The 19,599-nt window shown below is 37.9% G+C and overlaps 1 protein-coding gene across 1 annotated transcript in view; it reads left to right on the top strand.

The window, feature by feature from the left end:
- Positions 1 to 19,330, top strand: part of INTS7 (integrator complex subunit 7) — a 51,765-nt gene extending 32,435 nt beyond the window's left edge. Inside the window, exons 11-20 of the mRNA XM_016166507.2 lie at positions 1,736 to 1,975; positions 3,511 to 3,648; positions 4,750 to 4,956; positions 7,226 to 7,420; positions 7,790 to 7,893; positions 8,918 to 8,986; positions 10,992 to 11,124; positions 12,726 to 12,824; positions 14,221 to 14,406; positions 17,851 to 19,330. Of these exons, the coding sequence (XP_016021993.1) occupies positions 1,736 to 1,975; positions 3,511 to 3,648; positions 4,750 to 4,956; positions 7,226 to 7,420; positions 7,790 to 7,893; positions 8,918 to 8,986; positions 10,992 to 11,124; positions 12,726 to 12,824; positions 14,221 to 14,406; positions 17,851 to 18,138 (1,659 nt within the window). The 3' untranslated portion in view covers positions 18,139 to 19,330. The remainder of the gene's footprint in view (positions 1 to 1,735; positions 1,976 to 3,510; positions 3,649 to 4,749; positions 4,957 to 7,225; positions 7,421 to 7,789; positions 7,894 to 8,917; positions 8,987 to 10,991; positions 11,125 to 12,725; positions 12,825 to 14,220; positions 14,407 to 17,850) is intronic.
- The last annotated feature ends 269 nt before the right edge of the window (positions 19,331 to 19,599 follow it).

The following is a 19,599-nucleotide window of genomic DNA, read 5'->3' as shown; positions in this document are numbered from 1 at the left end:
AATCCTTTTGGAACCACAATATGTTTATGTAAAAGTTTTTTTTGAAAAAAGAAAGAAGCAAACCAAATTATTTTCCTCCCATATGTATGTGTCAGTAAAACACTGGAGTCTGCACAGTGAAGTATACATAACACAGGTGATCGAGAAAGGTCCCATATTAAAGTACCTCCCCATTTAGAGGATATGACATTGATATAAGAGCCTATGATACCAAGTGGAATATAGTAAGTTCTCTGATAGTACAAACGAAAGTGCAATTCTAGTAAGAGGACAGAGTTGGGAGTGATTAATTTTAACTAAGGATGTTAGGGAAGACTGAAACAAATAGATGTCTCATGAGTTGAGCCCTGAAAGATGGGGTAGAATTTCAGTGTTTGAGGAAAGATCATTTAACCAGAGGGACCATTGTCATAAAAAGCTTGAAAGCACAAATGTACCTGCTGTGTTTTTAGAATAGTGAGCAGGCAGCTCACTGTGTCTGCATGACAAATGGGAGTTTGGAAAAGTAGTTTGCAGCCTGATCGTGGAGGATACCAAATATCATGCTAAGGAACATGAGCTTGATTCTGTAGATACTGATGAGATACTAAAATTTTAAAGTAATGGACATGCTCTTATCTTCTTTATAATTTTTATTGTTATTTAAATATGTCTGTTATGTGCCAAACTTTGTTGAAGGCTTGTATACACATTTTTTTCAATCTTTCTAATAACACCATATAGTGAAATTTGTCCTCCTTTTATACTCAGGAAATTAAGATTCAGATAAAATAACTTTTCAAAGATACTTATTTAATAAAGGGCAAGCTGACCTTGATCTCTGGGTCTATCAGACTTTAAAGCTTATTACATCTTAATACCACACTGAGAACTACATGGTTTTAGTGTAAGGGAGGGATTAATGGGCTCATCTTTTCAAGAGTTTTAGAATTAGGAAGGAATGTATGTTGTGGTAGAGAATGGTAAGAAGCTAAAGAGGTGGATGTAAGAGATTTGACAAAAGATTTGTTTAAACAAGGAAAGAAAGAAAAACATCTAGATTTAGTAGTCAGTTGTCTCCTAACAGTGAAAGGACTCCTGGATGTCTAGTTTTGGTGGCTGAGATATTACTGATGCCATTAACTGGGCTGAATAGAAGCTCTAAAGCTAATTGGTTTTTGCTTTCAGTTGAGAAATAAGAGAGAAAATTAGAAGCCTCTTTCCTGTGGCACCTTTCTTAAATTGTGAACTCTCAGTAACCCGAATGTGTATGCACACAGGCACATGCAGAGTTAATCCATTAAGTTTGGGATGGGTAGGGCCCAGGAATCTATATTTTTATTAGCATCTTGGGAGATGATAAAATAAGTAAGTTTGCAAAACACATTTTCAAAGCAGTTCTTGAAAAGTAATGAAGGTACAGTAATGATGACTTTCAGCTTGGCATATATTTCACCTCTTAGAATTATTCCTTGTGATTTTCATCTCGTCTTTTTTTAATAGTCTTAGATTGAAATGAGTGAGTGGTTAATGTTCAATCCTTACTTGTTATTAAGTTTTAAACATGGCACACTTTGCAGATGCTAAAATGGGATTCATTATGTCATACATTTCTTATGAAAAAAAATGTTATGTCTACAAAAAACCTTTTCTTTGATTTTTCCCAAAAACTTATACAAGATTCTTTTCTTTAAAGCTTCACTTAATACCTTCTTCAGTGAAGGTATAATTGATCCATTTCATTTTCACTGTGCAGATTGCTCTGAACTGTATGGTGAAGCTGGCCAAGGGCAGACCCCATCTTAGCCAGTCAGTGGTTGAGACCTTGTTGACTCAGTTGCATAGTGCTCAGGATGCTGCCCGGATCCTGATGTGCCATTGCCTGGCCGCCATTGCCATGCAGCTGCCGGTGCTGGGTGATGGAATGCTGGGTGACCTCGTGGAACTGTACAAGGTGATTGGACGATCAGCCACAGACAAGCAGCAGGAACTTCTGGTAAAGAGTCACTTTTTGATCCTGCCATGGATGGAAAAAAGGGTCTGATCTATGAGAATTACTTTAAGATGTTAACATTACTGTTTGACTTAAAAAGCAAAACAGCAGGTTAAAGTTAATTATTTAAGACCAAGGGTATGCCAAAGTTAAAATAGAATTGGAACCATAAGCTTTTTACTGTTTTCACTTTTGAATTAGAAAGCCCTATTTAGTTCAGATCTAAAGCTTCTTTCTTCCTAAGCCCTATTAAGTCATCTTAGTATAACCAAAGCCTTCCATCTAATATTTTTGTTGTATTGCAAAGAATAAAATGAAATGGATTGTTTCTTTTTTTTATATACAGAGCAGATAAATAACTATCTGAACCCCCCCCCCCTTTTGTGCTTCCAAAAATATAAGTTAAAGACCTACTAATGACAGCAACTGTAAGTTAGCCCAGGTTCCTCTTTTCCAATCGAGGACCTCTTTGGCTATTTAGAATCCACTTTAGGTTTCAGTATGGGCCTGGGATTGGGAAAGGTGCATGCTTAGAAAGAAACAGAAGCCATAGAATCATTTTAATAATGTTTAGTTGAAAGTTCTCCAAGACTGAGAGGAGGCTGCATTCTAAACAGGCATAAATTAGATGGAAGCCTTAAGTTGGCCCCTCCATATTGTTTCTGGTCAGCTGAGTTTAGGGCTTGGGGAAAAGCTTAGTGAAATTACTTACTCAAGCCTGTTTCATATTTAATCCTACAGGGGGAGCTGTGTAAAAGGTTTGCCCCATCTCATCTTTTTCTGTCAGGAAAGGGTTACCCTGCTGACCAAGTGGCAGTGGTCATGGAAATGACATCATACTATTATCACAATGTGTATGGACCTTTGTCTGTATTAGCTTTGGAATGCTAAGAAGCAGTTAGCCAAGTATTTTTTATTGAAGCAGCATTTTCAACTAATGTACTTTATCCCTTTTTTGTTAGTACTACTTTAAGGCAGTTTTAAATTATGAAACAATATTCAAAAAATGTAAAGAATAATACAGTGAAGACTTTCGCATTTATCACTTAGCTTAAGAAAAACATATTACCAGTGCAGTTGAATTGTACCTCCCTGTATACCTCCCTTCTCCCAGAGTAACCACTGTTCCGAATTCGGTGTTTATCATTCCCATGCCGGTTATACATTAACCACCTTAGTATGTAGCCCAAGTAAAATACCATGTTTTTTGTGTATTTTTAACTTTACATAAATGCTATCCATAAGTATACCTCTAGTTTTTCCATTTCAGTGCTGTATAGTATTTCATTGTGTGATTTTTATCATTACTTATCCACATTTATGAGCATTGTTTCCAATTATTTGCTATTATATACAATGCCCTAAGCAGTGGAATAAATTACTTAATGACTTCAAGGTAAAAAATTAAATGTCAAAGGAAAACAAATTTTGTTCTTTTTTAATGAGGTCTAATTAGTTTTTCTCCCTCTTGGTTAAAGTTATGACATTAGATAGAAATCCATGACTTTTTGATCACCTTACTTTTTGCTCAATGTTAGGTGAGTTTGGCCACTGTGATTTTTGTCGCCAGTCAGAAAGCACTGTCTCCTGAGGTAAAGGCAGTAATTAAGCAGCAGCTCGAAAGTGTCTCCAATGGGTGGACTGTGTACCGAATCGCCAGACAGGCATCCAGAATGGTACGTGTGATCCTTCCGTGTGAACTGGGTTGGTAAAAATGGCGGGGTACAAATCTTAGATTGTATGATTGTTACTCCTAGTTAAAACTGAATATAAAGCTGGAAGAACTTCTTAGTCACGGTATTGAAAGATGATGAAAGAAAAGACCTCGTTTTTACCTTTTCTCATGTACGAGTGACATATATGTAATTCCAAAAATCTGAGCTCTCAGTGTGTGTAGGTTGTTCACACCACTTTCATTTTACCCCGTGCTCTCATAACCACCGCTGCCTCCCGTCCATCGTGCTCATCCTCCTTTATCAGCACACCACACCTTTCCTTCCTTTCTCTCTCCAAGCTTATTTGTATGTGGAAACAGGGGAAAGTTTTAGTATTCTGCTTCCTTCTCAGGCGTATGGAATGCCTAACAATTTTCATTAATTTTGTTCAAGAGGAAATACAGAGCTCAGAGAGTATAAAAATCCTTCAGGGTAAGTCCAGAGAGCAGAGTTAGAGAAGCATTATTTCTAGTTGATTGAGCACATGTTCTCATTTAACAGTGTTTCTCAAATGGCAGAGGACAGCTATTGACAGGACAGCTCTTTATTATACCCAAGTGTCCCAAGCATCCAAGCACTGCAGGACATTGAGCATCTCTGGTCTCTGGGCATTAAATGGCATTTACCTTCCTCCCAGCAGCTCCCTCCCCAGTTCTATCTAGAGGTAGGCACAATGCTCCCAACAGTCACTTGATGGTACTTACTGGAGTTTCCCCTACTCCACTAAAGAGCTCATACAGAATGACAGTAAGTATTTATACTTCCTTTACTTTGAACTAAAATTCTAGGCTTGGGTTATAGTTAATTCCATTCATTTTCTCTGTAGGAGTTTTTAGTGAAGAACTGCAGGCAGTAGGTTATGTAAAAGCAGCTCAGCATAATTTCTCTGAGGAAATACTGAGACTGAGTCTCAAAGAATTATATAATACGAGGAATGACTGTTAAAGTTTATCCAAGAGTTAGGTTTGTCTTTTAGCTGCTACATCAACTAATTCTTTTTCTTTCTTCTTTTTCTTTATTTTTCTTTTCTTTTCTCTCTCTCTCTCTCTCTCTTTTTTTTAGGGTAATCATGACATGGCCAAAGAGCTTTATCAGAGTTTGCTGACTCAGGTTGCCTCAGAACATTTCTACTTCTGGCTGAATAGTTTGAAGGAGTTCTCACATGCAGAACAGTGTCTCACTGGGTTGCAGAAGGAGAATTATAGTTCAGCACTTTCTTGCATTGCTGAGTCTTTAAAATTCTACCACAAAGGGATTGCATCCCTAACAGTAAGTCCTTTTAATTCCCCTTTGGTGATGACGACTTACATGAAAGTGATCTCTCTCCTTTTTATTACTCTATTTTAACTACATTGAAAAATCTGCTGATCCATATTTGGCAATATGAAAGTCATAAATAGGACGTGGAAGTAAATCCTTAACCCTTTCCCCACTTTTTAACATTCATAGATTGATGAAAGTTTATCATCTTGTTTTCAAGTACCAGGAACCACATAAGAGAGGATTGCTGGATCCATATAGAAAGGATAAGTGGAGATAGGCTCCTCCCTTTCTAGAATCCTGTTAGTAAGACCCCAGGCTGGGGCACAACCACCATCAAACACAAGCCTCCCACCCATCTCACACCTGTCAGCTACTCACTAAGAAACTAGAGTTTCTTGCTTTGTGGGTAAAGAAGAAATTATCAAGCATGCTTGATGTGTCCCTTTTTATTCCTCCATGGTAGGTAGCCTCCTGTTTCAAATGAACAGCCAGCTCAATTTTCCATTTTCTCTGCTGAGAAAGTAAAGGCATTGCAGAGAAGGCAGACTCTTAACATTTGAAATCAATTATATTCCTAAGTAAGAACCTGTACCCTAAAATGAGCATTTTCTGTATTAATGCAAGGACTTTTCCCCCTTAGAAGTAAAGAGCTTATATAATCAACATTAAGCATTTTTTAACTATTGTCACACAACTTTTAAAATTGTATGTATTTAGATGGGACCATAAAACTTTTGGTACCTGTTTATATACATTTATCACATAAGCTAAGATATTTTTAATGGTGGACCATCTCAAAAGAAATGCTTCAAAGTAGAATAAAGAATAAACAGATCACACACACACACACACCCCAGGATATTCAGAATATGGGTACATATCTTTTGAATTATTATTTTTTGGCTATGATTGATCGCTATTTTAAAACAGGAGTGTAGGAACGTCTTCTCTCCATTTTAAAGGGCAGCATTGACGACTATGATTCTTTCCTCTTGATTATTATCTGAAAAGATTGTCGTTGCCTATTATCAGGCTAATAAATGTCTCAGAAAATCAAAAGTTACAGTTATTGATTCCAATAAGTTGAATCATTTTCTAGTTTATATAGAACAGAAAATTGTTAATTGTTCAGTATAGTAACTGATAAGAACTGTGAAACGGGCCCACAAAACTGTGAGGCAGATCGAATTAATATTATGAAAACCCCTGTTGAATATTTAATAGTCTTTTAATGATTGTGTGGTATGTGTATTTAATGAGGCTTGGCAGTAATTAAGGACTGAATTCTGACGTAGGAGGAGAGTACTCATTGACAAACAGAAGGCTCTTGTTGCCATTAACACTTTGTGACCCAAGGCAGATCGTTGAGCCCAAAATTATCTTTTTTTGAAACGGAGTTCTTTTTTTCAACAATAAGTACTTGCTGCATGCCATACACAAGTATATGGATAAAAAAAAAAATCAGGAAATGATTCTCTGTTTGAGAGTAGTCCTGGGGGAGGCAATGTGAGCCCTCCAGTCATTTGGAACTTCTCAGGTTTCTGATTATACTGTGCTGTCGGGGGTTTTTAAACATTTTATATTTACTCTGTGTATTTGGCAAGTGTGGATTTGATGGTAGCTTTCTATCTTTTTAACCAAGAAGATATGCACATGGACTGCCCTTTTACTCCCTGACCTATGACTGATCTAAGGTTCAAGGAGGCTCAGGGTCCTTTTCTGAAGTCGTGTGTTAGAATTCGTTTCCTCACAGCTGTGGAACTTGTGGAAACTACAAGGCCAACAGGAGAATCTCTCACCTTCAAGACCCTCTTTTAATGGGCTTACCAGATTAGGAGAAATCTGCCCAGAATAATCTTCCTTTATTAATATGAACTTACTTCATTAGGGACCTAAATGAGATCCTCAAAATCCATCGCGTTTGCCATATTCCCTTAGAAGCACTACAGATCCCGCCCACACTCAAAGGGAGGAGATTAAATAAGGTATGGATACCCGTGGGCATCAATCTGAGGAACCATCTCAGTATTCTGCCTACAATGGTGGGTTTTTAATTTATTTTTTATTTTTGTTTTTATTAACTATTGAATAGGTATAATATCTACATATATATTATGTAGGGTATATAAAGAAAACACAACAAATATATCCAAGTATACTTGGTATCCAGCTTAGGAAATGGGACATTAACATTACCTTTAAAATTCATGCATGTACTGCACTATCTTGCTGCTGTGTTTATCTTTTCTTAAATGTATCTTTTTTTTTTCCCCAGGCTGCCAGTACACCACTGAATCCTTTAAGTTTTCAGTGTGAATTTGTAAAACTCAGGATTGACCTTCTACAAGCCTTCTCTCAACTTATCTGTACTTGTAATAGCCTAAAGACAAGCCCCCCACCTGCAATTGCCACGACAATTGCCATGACCTTAGGGAATGACCTTCAGAGGTGTGGTCGCATCTCCAATCAGGCATGTCTTAACTTTATTTTCAGTGCAGTTTTTATTTACACTTTCGAGTTTTTTGAGGTAGTTGTGAGATGAAAAATTCTCAACTTTAAAAATCAGTGATTTGACTCAGAGACATTAACATCAAATGCTTATCAACTCATCTGTCTTGCCAGGAATAGGCTGATGTCTTATTAGAACAACAAAGTGATTGATGATGTCTCACTAGATGCTACATATGTATATAAACAGAAAGGACATATAATTTTTAAAGAAACTTTGAGATGTTTATAACTATTATTTTAGTAGAATTTAAGGTAAAATGTATTTTTTTGTTTATATAATAACGATAGCATGTTTGTTTATCACAATTAATATTTTTCCTTCTTATAGATGAAACAGTCCATGGAAGAATTCCGAAGCCTTGCTTCCCGATATGGAGATCTTTATCAGGCATCTTTTGATGCCGATTCAGCAACTTTGAGAAATGTAGAGCTGTATCCTAAACTTTCCCTAGTATTTCTGTTCTTTTGAAGTATTCTTATAAACATGGAGTACATAATTCAGATATGCTTAACTAAAAAATATTAGATCAGCCTGTAGATTTACTATGATTAATCATTTTTTCCTTTGAAATCTAGAATGATCAGTATAATTTTACTTTTCAGCTTTAAGCAGGCTTTTTTAAAAGTGGTGACTCAGTGGTGGTCTTTCTCCACCTCCAGAAAGAGCATCCACAACCCAAGTCCTACCAGTGTTGCATTATCAGTGCATAATTGAGCTACAACAGACAATACAAAACATCTTCCCACCAGAGAACCATTCTCTGTTTTGCCTCACCATCCTTTTTCTTCATAGCTAACAACCCTAGTTCTCATCACCTTTGTTAAAGGTCTATTCAATAGTTTTGGTCATCACTTTTGTCCCCTGAGCCCTCTTTACGTTTTCCATATTATTAGCAGCCTCAAAGGCTTTTCGAAAGGAAAGAAGAGATAAATTGTTTTTAAGTTTAAGTCTTAGGACCTATAACTCAGTAGTTCTTGGCATTTCAGTTTACTGATGGAAAACCTAATGAATGCCGTGGACCCTCTCCCCTAAAAAGGCGTATATGCACGTACCCCTTAAAATTTGCATAGTTTCAGGTAGATCGACAGACCCCTTGGGCCCCAGCTTAGGGTCCACTCCACAGACTTTGTTATTGTTAGCTTTTGTCAGTGAAACCCCCATATCTAAGACAGATTAAAAACAGTCTCTGTGATTGAATCATAGAGCCTATTGCTTGGTTCCGCCTTCTCACATTAGGCAGTCTCTGAAGTACCCTGGGACAAAATTTGAGAATCATTATTTCAGACAACATATAGCCCTTAAAAGGGGGGAAAAAGCCCTAGACTATTTGAGTCTATAATATATGGTTACCTTCACTAAAAGTATGATCCTCGGGTTGACTTATTTAATATTCAGATAATATACAGGCTATAGTGGATTTGTCTATTTTCAGGTATAACCTTAACGTTAATCCAGACAGCAGCAAAGCTGTTTGCTGATTTCTCATGCAATAGAAGCTCTGATTTTGGACCCGGAATCTGCAAGGTATTTCTAATAATAGTTTACATTAAAGAATACTTTCAGATATATTATCTTACTAATTGTCACAACAGTGTTTTAGAAGAGTTATAAAAGAAGAAACAGAAGAAGAGCTTCTCCAGGATTTGCCTAAGGTCACATAGCTAGTAACAAAACCTGGATGTTTTTGAGCGCATTGTTTACTTGCCTCCTGCCCCTTGTCTTCCCAGCATTGTCTTGGAAAAATAACTGGGAAGAAATTATTTGAATTTGAATGTTTTCTTCTTCTTCTTTTTGAACATTTTCTTCTTGTATATTGTAACTAAAGTTGGATATGAAAATTTGAGTTAATTATATAATAAGGCATGCACTTGACATTTTTATAATTTGGTTTCTCAAACAAAAAGATATTCCCATTTTTGCTTTATTAAAATTTTTCTCCCCTCCTTTATTAACTAATGAATTTTTTCAAAGTATTTATAAAAAGAATAATCCATTGTTTTTTCCCATTATAGTATTCTGTTTTGGAATATGCATCTTCAACTGTATAATTTCCAATCTAGTAAGGCCTGTGATTCCAAGACCAAATTCTTCAAAAATAATATAGTCAACAATGCATTTTAAATTTCTTTACCCTAAAACATGGACTTACCATTTCTTTTCAAGGCAATAACCAGATCCTTGCTTTCTCTTGAACTAGACTACCTGGTTATTTTTTTTTTTTTCCCTCACTCATCTGATCAATTTTAGTATTTTCATGATATACTAATTTTTAACTTATTTTTTCATTTATCCTCTGTCATCTGTGTTTATTTTCCCCTTGGTTTACAGTGTTTGACTAGTAATGTGTTGGTTTTTTTTTTTTTTTTAAATGAGCTCCTCCCTTTTAAATTGGAAGATGTTCTTAAACCTCTATATTTTTCAGTCTTTGCCAATTAATTGATACTTCCGGGCTCACATTATTTCTCATCGTGCCATACTCACGTAACCTCCTATAACATGAATATCATTGTACTATTGGTTGACAAAATAGAAATTAGTGTTTGTCTTGATTAACTTTTTATCAGAGAGAGAGCCACATAGTCAGTGGGGATGGAGTGAAGGGAGTTATCTAGCTAGCTTGCACAATACTGCTCTCTCCCTTCCCTTGAGACTACTTTTCTTCACTCTTTTCCATCCCTTTTTTATCCCCAAAAGCATCCCCCTAAACTTTGTCCTTCATAGCAATGAAAAATTGGGGGGGGGGGGCGGAAGCTTGTACCTTGAAGGGAGAGCTCTTTGGATTTCATTTGCAAGTGAACAACTGCAAGGAGTAGATTCCTTCTAAAACTTTCATTTTGATAGTGTGTATTTTGTGCCTTCCAAGTTAAGAAGGACCTACTGCTGAAGTGAACCTCAAGTGAGGCATGACATTGACGTTTCACTGTAGTTTTTACAAAATCTATGTATCTCTTTCATAGCCTAGAAGGTTTTTTGGGAGAAGAGACCTCGTCTTATTCAACTATGTATTTCTAGCAGCTAACAGAATGTCTGAGCCAGTATCAAGTGTGAGATAGAGTGGGAGAGATGTTTGTAATCATGAATGTTATCTACCTCATACCAGCTTTTCAGAATTATCAGAAAAAAATATTTTGAGATGCTTGTCCATGACATTTTTCTATTCCAACTTCTTATTCAGTCTGTCATGATTCCTTTGTACTTAACCTTTATTTCTTCTGCCTAAACAATAAGAGAATGACTTCAGAGACGAGGTTTAAATACTTTTTTATACTCCTTAACAACCAAAGTGATTAAGACTTGTATAATTTAAAGTCAGGTGTGGGTTTGAATTTCACCTTGTCACTTACTAGTTATATGACTGAAGGCAAAATTACTTAACCTCTCCAAGCCTTTTTTCTCATCTAGGAAATGAAATTAACAGTATGTACTTATTTTGAAGATTAAATGAGAACGTGTAGAAATTACCTGACACATTTTGACATTAATATAGTTACTGTTTTGGTTCATTAATTGATGTTGATTTTGATTTCAGTTTCCAAGAATACGGATCTACTGGAACAGCCCATGCTGATAGTGAATATGAGAGAAGAATGATGTCTGTATATAATCATGTCTTGGAGGAGGTAGAATCACTCAATCGGAAATATACCCCTGTTTCTTATATGGTAAGTGGCATTTGTTTAATTGAGTTTTTATTATGTAGAAGTGGGTTTTTATCCATCTCTGGCACTTACTAAAACTGTATGACTCCAACAGATTAATCTTTCTGTGCCTGTTTTATAAAAGTTTATAGTACCACCTCCCATTGTTATAAGGATAAAATGAGATAATGATCCACGAAAGCAGGTAGCACATCTGTAGTCGCTACATAGTCACATTAACATGTCAAATCGGCTCTACCAGAATGCAGATAAAACTTTTTTTCTTTTTTAACAAGCTAACTAAAGCTGCAATTACTCTCAAACGTGGCTACTCATTAGAACCACTGTGGAAGCTTTTTAAAAAATACATCAGTATCTGGGCCCCACTTTAGAACAATTAACTATATGAATCTGTGCAGTTGAGTCCCAGGCATTAGTATTTTTAAAAGCTCCCAAGTGATTCTGTTATGCTACCAGGGTTGAGAACCACTGGCCAATTGAAGGAACTGGGCTTGTTATCTGACTGGCAGAAAATCAGTTCCTACCAGGTGATGTCATTGATATTTTTATACTTGTCCACCTTTAGCCTACTGATTTCTGCTGCCTTTGGCTCTGCCAAGCGCCGGTTATTTATTCAATCTTCTCCCCTGACTTCCCAGTCACAGAATAGACTGACACATTCTCACCCAGATTTTCTCCCCCCTGTCTGGCCATTCTCCAGTGTCTTAGCTCATGCTCCTATAACAAAATACCGTAGACTGGGTAGCTTAAACAACAGATATTTCTCATAGTTTCAGAGGCTGAGACGTCCAGGATTAAGGTGCTCGCCAGTCCAGTTCCTGGTTAGGTCCCATTTGCTGACTCGCAGACTGCTGCTCTCTTACTGTGTCCTCACGTGTTGGAGAAAGAGAGAGCGAGCTCTGGTCTTTCTCTTCTTATAAGGACACTAATCCCATCATGGGGCCCCGTCCTCATGACCTCATCTAAACCTAGTTACCTCCCAAAACCATGCCTCCAAATACATTGGGAGTTAGGGCTTCACCATAGGAATTTGGAGAAGATAATGTGGATTCAGTCCATAACACCCTGTCTTTGAACTTCACTCCGTGGAGAGTTTTTCTTGCCCTGCCCACACATTACGTGCTGGTATTCCCTGTAGCTCTCTTCCAGTTCCTGCTTTTCTCATTCTGTTCTCTCATCATTTAGGAAGTGTTTTAGAAGAAATCGGCAGGATATAATGTTAAAGAGATTAGATTTTAAGGACACTCCTTGACATACAGCTTACCACATAATATTGTCAATACATATTTGCTGAATTGCATTAAAAGAGATAACTGTTTGACACTGAGATTGGGTGCTAAGGGAGATCATAAATTTTCTTCGACATCAGCACACATCTGTGTGAGACGTTGATTAAATTATTTTCCTGTTCCTTCTGAGCCACACCCTAAGAAACTAAGTAAATGCCAAATGGTAATTCAAGTCTGGTGGTATTATTATTACTGATTTTGTTATCTATTGCAAGTGTTGGTAGTTTTAAAATTTCTTCCAGAAAGTACCATTTGTTGATGAAATTTGGACATTTATTTTCTTTTGATTCAGTTTCTCTTTTTTCCCCCCACTAGCATACAGCATGCCTCTGCAATGCCATCATTGCTTTGCTGAAAGTTCCTCTTTCATTTCAGAGATATTTTTTCCAGAAACTGCAGTCTACCAGCATTAAGGTAATATAGGAAGAATACTGAGGTTAATATAGATTAAAAATTCAGTTATTTTCCACGGGTTAAGTGGGAGGGACATGGCTCTTCTTCAGGATCTTACCTTTGGTTTTGGTAAAACTGATGCCCTTTAGTCGTAAGCGTTTCTTCCCTTTACCAGCTGGTTTGGTGAAGGAAGTGGGATACCTGTCAGTACCAAACGCAGTGAGATACACGTCGGGTACCTGAGCTCTGTCCCTTGGCTCGCTACTCCAAGAATAAGTTGAGTGGTTTTTATCATAGGAGCCTACAAAGTTCTTGAACTGAGTCCACCTCTGATCAGCCTATTCAGACCCAACTTTGAATGATTCAAGTCTAGTAAAACATCTCCAGGTCTACTTCCAAAGTACTTTTGTCTTTGAATAACAAGTTTTGAGGAGCTGGCCAATGAGTAGAGGTAGTATTTTAATATACTTAAGCCACTAAAATTCAAATGATGTTTTTGATTCAAAGAATTGGAAATTCTAGGGGACGAGGAGAAATTGTCACTTTTGAGAGATTTCCTGGGTTATCCCTGTCATTAAATATCTTCAATGCACTTTTGCACCCATTCTGATGCTTTTGGTTGCAAATAACAAATAACAAAGCATTCCATTTCAAAATGACCTGAATAAGAAGGAAAATTAATTATCTAGATACAAAGTCCTAAGGAGGCAGGTTTCCAGAGTTGATTGCTTCAGCGGCTCAGCATTATCAAAAAGGCTCAATTTCGTTTATCTTTTTATTTAACAAGACTTGACTTTCTGTAGTTAAAGTGTATTTGGGATTTTTAATGTTTTTAAAGAAAAACTAAGCTAATGAGGTTTAAAATGTTATTTTGTTCATGTGTAGAAACTGACTTTTATACTATAGTGACTTGGGTATGTATGTAATCCTAGAATTCTAAATTCATTTGCATTTGAATATAGTCAATTTAAAATTACCTAAAACAAAGAGACAGCAGCTAGACATGAAAATTTATAGTGTATTTCCCTAATAGACTTGATTCATTGTCAAAGTAATGTACCCCCCACCCACCCCAGAAATTGGGAGAACAGTGCCTTTGCTATTCTCTAATCCTCTGTTACCCTCAAACAGAACTGGGGTTTGGGGTACAAAAACAACACAAAACTGGGATATTTAAAGGAGGCATTAGGGATAAGCAACCTTCCACTTTAAAGGTGACATCTCTCTGGTCAGCAGTCAGGTCATTGCAAGGGCGGCGGGGGGGGGGGGGGGGTGGAGTGTGTGTGTGTGTGTGTGTGTGTGTGTGTGTGTGTGTGTGTGGTGTGGTGTTCTAACCCATCACCATTAGCGCAGGCATGTTTGTTGGCAGGAAGCGTGTTCGTGGTTGTTAGCGTTCATGTTAATGTTGATATTCCAGCTTGCTCTGTCACCATCCCCACGGAACCCTGCGGAGCCCATCGCTGTCCAAAATAACCAGCAGCTGGCTCTGAAGGTGGAGGGCGTGGTTCAGCACGGATCCAAACCAGGACTTTTCCGCAAAATTCAGTCTGTCTGTCTGAATGTTTCTTCCACACTACAGAGTAAATCTGGACAAGACTACAAGGTAATTTAGAAAAGAGACAGATTTGCGGTGTGAATTTTATCAACTCATTGATGGAAGTTTTCCAGTGTTTTTCATGTTTAAACAGATTGCAGTTCTTCCCAAGGGATCAGATGGGCATGAGTTAAAAGTACATATTGGGGTCTGAGGTGCTAAAGAATAACACATCTCTTTTCCCTGCCAGAACCAGTTGAAAAATGAAGCATCCATGCAGACAGAGAGCAGATTATGAGTATTACTGTTAGAGCCATGAGAAACCTAGCTCAGGTGCCTAGTGGCAAGGACTTCCTAGCCTTGTACCTTTAAAGTGAATTTTCCTACCCAGCCTCAGCCAGTACACACAAGAGCCTGCCCCTGGAAAACTAATGGCAGGAAAGAGCACCCAAAGCCCAGAGAAGAAGGAAGGAGAAGGTGCTTAGCTCCCTGTGCCAGCTCCCACCCTAAAACTTACAGTCAGAAGGATCCACCTACCCTAGCGACCAGCACTGTTCATCTGACAATAGGTCCCGCCACGTGACAGGAAATGTCAGGAGTGGAGAATAAGTGTCTCCTTTGCCCCTGCTCCCCCAAAAGAACACATCTGGTTATTTTTTTCTTTTTGAAGTAAATTTTCACATTTTCAAAAAAAAAGTATATAGCATTGACGTACAGTGGTCAGATAAAGTAAAATCCTTCCTTATGGGTATAACCATGAGAATTGCCGTTTTGAGAAATCATGAAGTAAGTTAACCAAAATCATTTTTAGTTTGTTCGCAAAGCTAAGGTTCTGAATCTGTGCCCATGAAATACCAATCTTCCAAATGTAGAATGTGCCTTCCTTTAAACATCTCCTTCCAGCTCCTTGCAGGTTTAGTCACAGTAAGTGGGGCAGGAGATCAAGTACACAGTTGTGTGAACAGAGTTGTTCAGATTGCTTATGTCCAGGTTTATTGTAGGAGGCGTGCCTGAACTGAGCTTTATAGCAAGGAAAAGGGTATCAGTAGAGATATAAAAAGGGAGTATTTTATTCTCTTTGGTGGTTTTAGGCTAAAAAGCCAAAGGAAGGTCTGGTTTAAGCCATTTTCACCTTTGCTTTGGTAACTTACCCTTTCTGCCACTGCCTAATCTGATAAGGCTCTGCCTTCATTCTCTTCTCATCTTCTCTTTTGAGTTTCATGACATAAAACATGGTGCCTTATGTAGACGATCAGTAAATATATGGTGACTGATGAAAAAAATCATGTACTGTATTTAGAGTACAACTATTATGTTTGTGTGATCTCTGTTGTCACAGAAGATCATAATGAGAATTCACATAGTTAACTTGTCCCTGTCTGCAGCTTTTTCCTCACTTTGTGTTTGAAAGAGCAGTAACCGTGGTTCCCTTTGTTCCTTGTATATAATGATTTCTACTATTAAGAAAAAAAACATTGAAACTGGGAAGTACTGGTCTTGTGCTTGCTGACTTATCCCTTGAGAGGCATGACCTAAGTCAGGAAGCTGTTATAATAAGCTATGTTGTTCATGATTGTTTTGTAATGTTACTTGCAGTGAGTTTGCAACTCACAGTGCATCATCTTTTCGGAAAGATCAGGTCCTTTTCTGGTCCTTTTAAGGAAGTTCTTGTTTGATAGACATAGTCTTTAGGGAAATAAAAACTCTAGAAAAGTTGAATGTATAAACAACAACAACAACAAAAACAAGAAAAGACCTATAAATAATTCCAAGATATTGAACTGGTCGGTGACTTCTTTTCATTAATACTACAGGTAAATGACTCTGGAAAACTGGCCTCATGATAACTTTATTGAGACAAAGCTTCAGGGCGCATTTGTATAATTAATTATACAACAGAAACATAAACGTAGAGCAATCTGGTGAAATATTCATTGAGATTACCTTTGTATGCATTCTCAGGATAAGTATCTCTCTGCTATAGTTCATCTTGGGGAGAGCCAAGGGTACACCAGCAGGTGTTATTCTGTTCTTTGAAGGGCAAGAGCACGAATACCTAGCTAAATAAATGAGCCCACAGATCTGTTTTACAACATATCGTATTGCCAGTCTGAACAAGACATTGATTATTAAGTGAGCAGTGTACAGGTTATAAAGTTAATACTGAGAGAAGAATCACCATATTAAGAAATATAAAATCAGACTAGTTAGGAGGGAAAAAACCTAACTTACATATACTTTTTAGTGTTATGTTCCTTTAGTGTTGTGTCTCTCAGATTTTAAACTCCCTGAAACAGGTTGTTGCATCCTGTTTCTTCAGATTATCTCTTCATAGACTAAAGGAAGATGGGAATTGGAGTTGGGGTTGGGTATGCAAATGAAGGGAGGAAAAATTTCTTTTATATCTGTAAGGTAAACGGGTGAAGTTTTAAAAGCAAGCCTTTATAGGGAGAGCGCTCCCGGGCGAGGTTCTCTGGTCCAGAAAGGAGAGGGGCCAGAGAAGTCGCCCCAGGGACGGGAGGGCGAGGGCGTAGTTTTTATAGGGTCATGTGGGGGTAGGGTATAGAATGGGGATGTCAGCTGAGCATCCGGATTAGGGCGGTGGTGCCAGAGCTTTAGGGTGGGCCCTTGTCTGGATTCCAGTGTCAAGCTGGGAAGCCTCCAGGCAGGCCCCCCACCGAGGACATAACAACATCCTCCTAGAGTCTCCAGCTGGGCCTAAGATTAAATCAACATTAAGGCAGAAATCAACAGGATAAGAGCATACAAGTATTACTAAAATTTTTCATGTAGATGGGAGTCTTCAAAAGAGAACAGAGACCCAAAGAAGTGACCAGAGCAGAAAGCTTATATACCTTTTAGACACAGAAATGATAAATTCATGATAAAATGACAAGGGCTTCGGGCAGTGAGTTGCGGGGAAGTGACTAGATCTCTTGGGGCAGTGGGCAAGACTGGTAGGTTTGTTTGTGCAGATCCATTTCAGTGTCGAGTCCCAGTCTCTGGTGATAAGGACGTTTTCCACTTCCTGGTATAGGGAGGCTACCTTTCTCGTGGGAGATTCTATTGCCTGGTTCAGGTGAAAAGGGGCAGAGAGCCCTTCCTGTATCTGTTGTTCTTAAGTGCCTTTAGCTAAAAATAATCAGTATGCCAGAGCAACATGTTTTGGGGTGGCATGTCATGGACTCCTTCACTAGGGAGAGAGGGCAGCATGTGCAGGGGTTGAGAAAGGCTCAGGGAGTTCGTTCTCCTCAAGGATGGGAGGCATTGTCACTTCATAACTAAGAGTAGGCTCTGGAGTTAGCCGGCCTAGCTCTACCACTCATTAGCTGTGTAAACTTGGAGAAATCACTTAACCTCTCTGCTTAGTTTCCTCATCTGTAAAGCAAGGATAATAATAGTACGTACCTCTTGGTTGTTTGCATGGATTAAATAAGCACTCAAGCAGGACTTAGCTCATAGTAAGCACTCAATAAATGTTAGCTATTGTTTTTAACAATTCTTTTATTTCAGATACCCATTGACAATATGACCAATGAGATGGAGCAGAGGGTTGAGCCTCATAATGATTACTTTAGTACTCAGTTTCTGTTGAACTTTGCTATCCTTGGAACACACAACATTACAGTGGAATCTTCAGTGAAAGACGCCAATGGTATTGTATGGAAGACTGGTCCCAGAACTACCATATTTGTCAAATCTCTGGAAGACCCATATTCCCAGCAAATCCGCCTACAACAGCAGCAAGCCCAACAGCCGTTACAACAGCAGCAGCAGCGGAATGCCTACACGCGGTTTTAGCCACATGACGAATGCACTACGGACTTTACAGGGATCGATGAAATTGTCAAAAATAGTTTGCTTTTCCATATGGATATGAAAGTTTTAATGCAGAGTCTGTTTACTAATTGGTTTCTGCAATGTAATCTGAAAAATGATTTTTTTACCTTAAAAATTTCATTCGAGAGATAATTGGGTTACTAACCAGAAAGATTTTTTTCCCTTGTTCCTTTAACCAAGTCCTTTATGTCATATTTAACATTTCCATTCTTTTATTAGTGTTTTTACTGTTGCTGAGCCTTTTCTTTTTCTTTCAAAAAAAGTCACATATTGGGATCACTGAATTAGTAAATTTGACTGTTTCCCTACCAAAATATTCTACTTGCTGCTTGACACAGACCTCTAATTCTGAGCTGTGCCTTGGGGAGTTCTGACCAGTAGGGTACAGGGTTCACCCATAGTAGAAGAAACCGAGTCTTCCCACGAGTGGACTTAGAAATGTCCCCAGAAATGTCTAGTTTCTGGGTTATGAGGGCAGGCAGTCTAGCAGAAATGAAACATCCTGCTATATCTATTATTTCAACTACTTACCCATCTGTTCTGTGCTAAAGCAATCTTAATTTATTGTTTTAGTATTTAATTGACCCAAAGAGCAGCTAGCAATTACATAGGAAGATTTGGAGATTAATAACTTGTTCTTTTCTATTATGCGTGTGATTGTGTAGACTTTGTACATTGTTTCTAAGAGTGAAAAAAATCACTCACATTTAATATTTTATTGTTTTACGGTAGGAGGGCAGATCTTTTTCTTTGATTGATTTAGTTTCTTCTTGGCAAGTTCTGTAACGCTAGACTTGATTATCTAGAAAGCACCATCTTTTTATAACCAACCTCAATTATTTGGGATGCTCAGGGAATAGAAGTTTTCTGGTTAGCCAGAAAACTACTTTTTTTCTACTTCAATACTGGCTGAAAACCATTGTAAAATCTAATAGTAATATACTTAATCTTGTCTTAACATAGCATACTAGATATAATTTAACTGTTCTTTCTTGATTTGGGATCAGTCAGTGCTTTGGGATCATGATTTCTAAACATCAGGGATCACAGATTACAGATATCGATGATATGGTCACTTAGGCTGAAAGCAGCTCTGAATGTGAAGCAGACACATTCCTTGGAAGTTTCTCTTTAAATAAATCTCTCAATTTCATTGCTTGTGTTTTGCCTTTTTCTCTTTAAAGTTGACATTGGCTTGAAGGAGGAATAGAGTTTAAAGTAGAAAATGTTTGGCTTTTTTCCTTGTATGGACTCTGCAGGTGAGGATTGATTGGCAACTCAGGTCCCTCTGAGATCACTTGGCTTCATAGCTGTCGTCCCAGCACAACACATTTCACTGCCAGCAACCAGATCATTGTCCACTAATGACATCCCTCTAGACATGACCCAGTTGTGCCCTAGTACATGGTTTCGCACAGTTGT

Source organism: Rousettus aegyptiacus, unplaced genomic scaffold (assembly GCF_014176215.1).
Source record: "Rousettus aegyptiacus isolate mRouAeg1 unplaced genomic scaffold, mRouAeg1.p scaffold_m13_p_17, whole genome shotgun sequence".
NCBI classification, from domain to species: domain Eukaryota; kingdom Metazoa; phylum Chordata; class Mammalia; order Chiroptera; family Pteropodidae; genus Rousettus; species Rousettus aegyptiacus.
The sequence above is the reverse complement of the archived record's forward strand: the minus strand, read 5'-3'. Positions and strand labels throughout refer to the sequence as shown.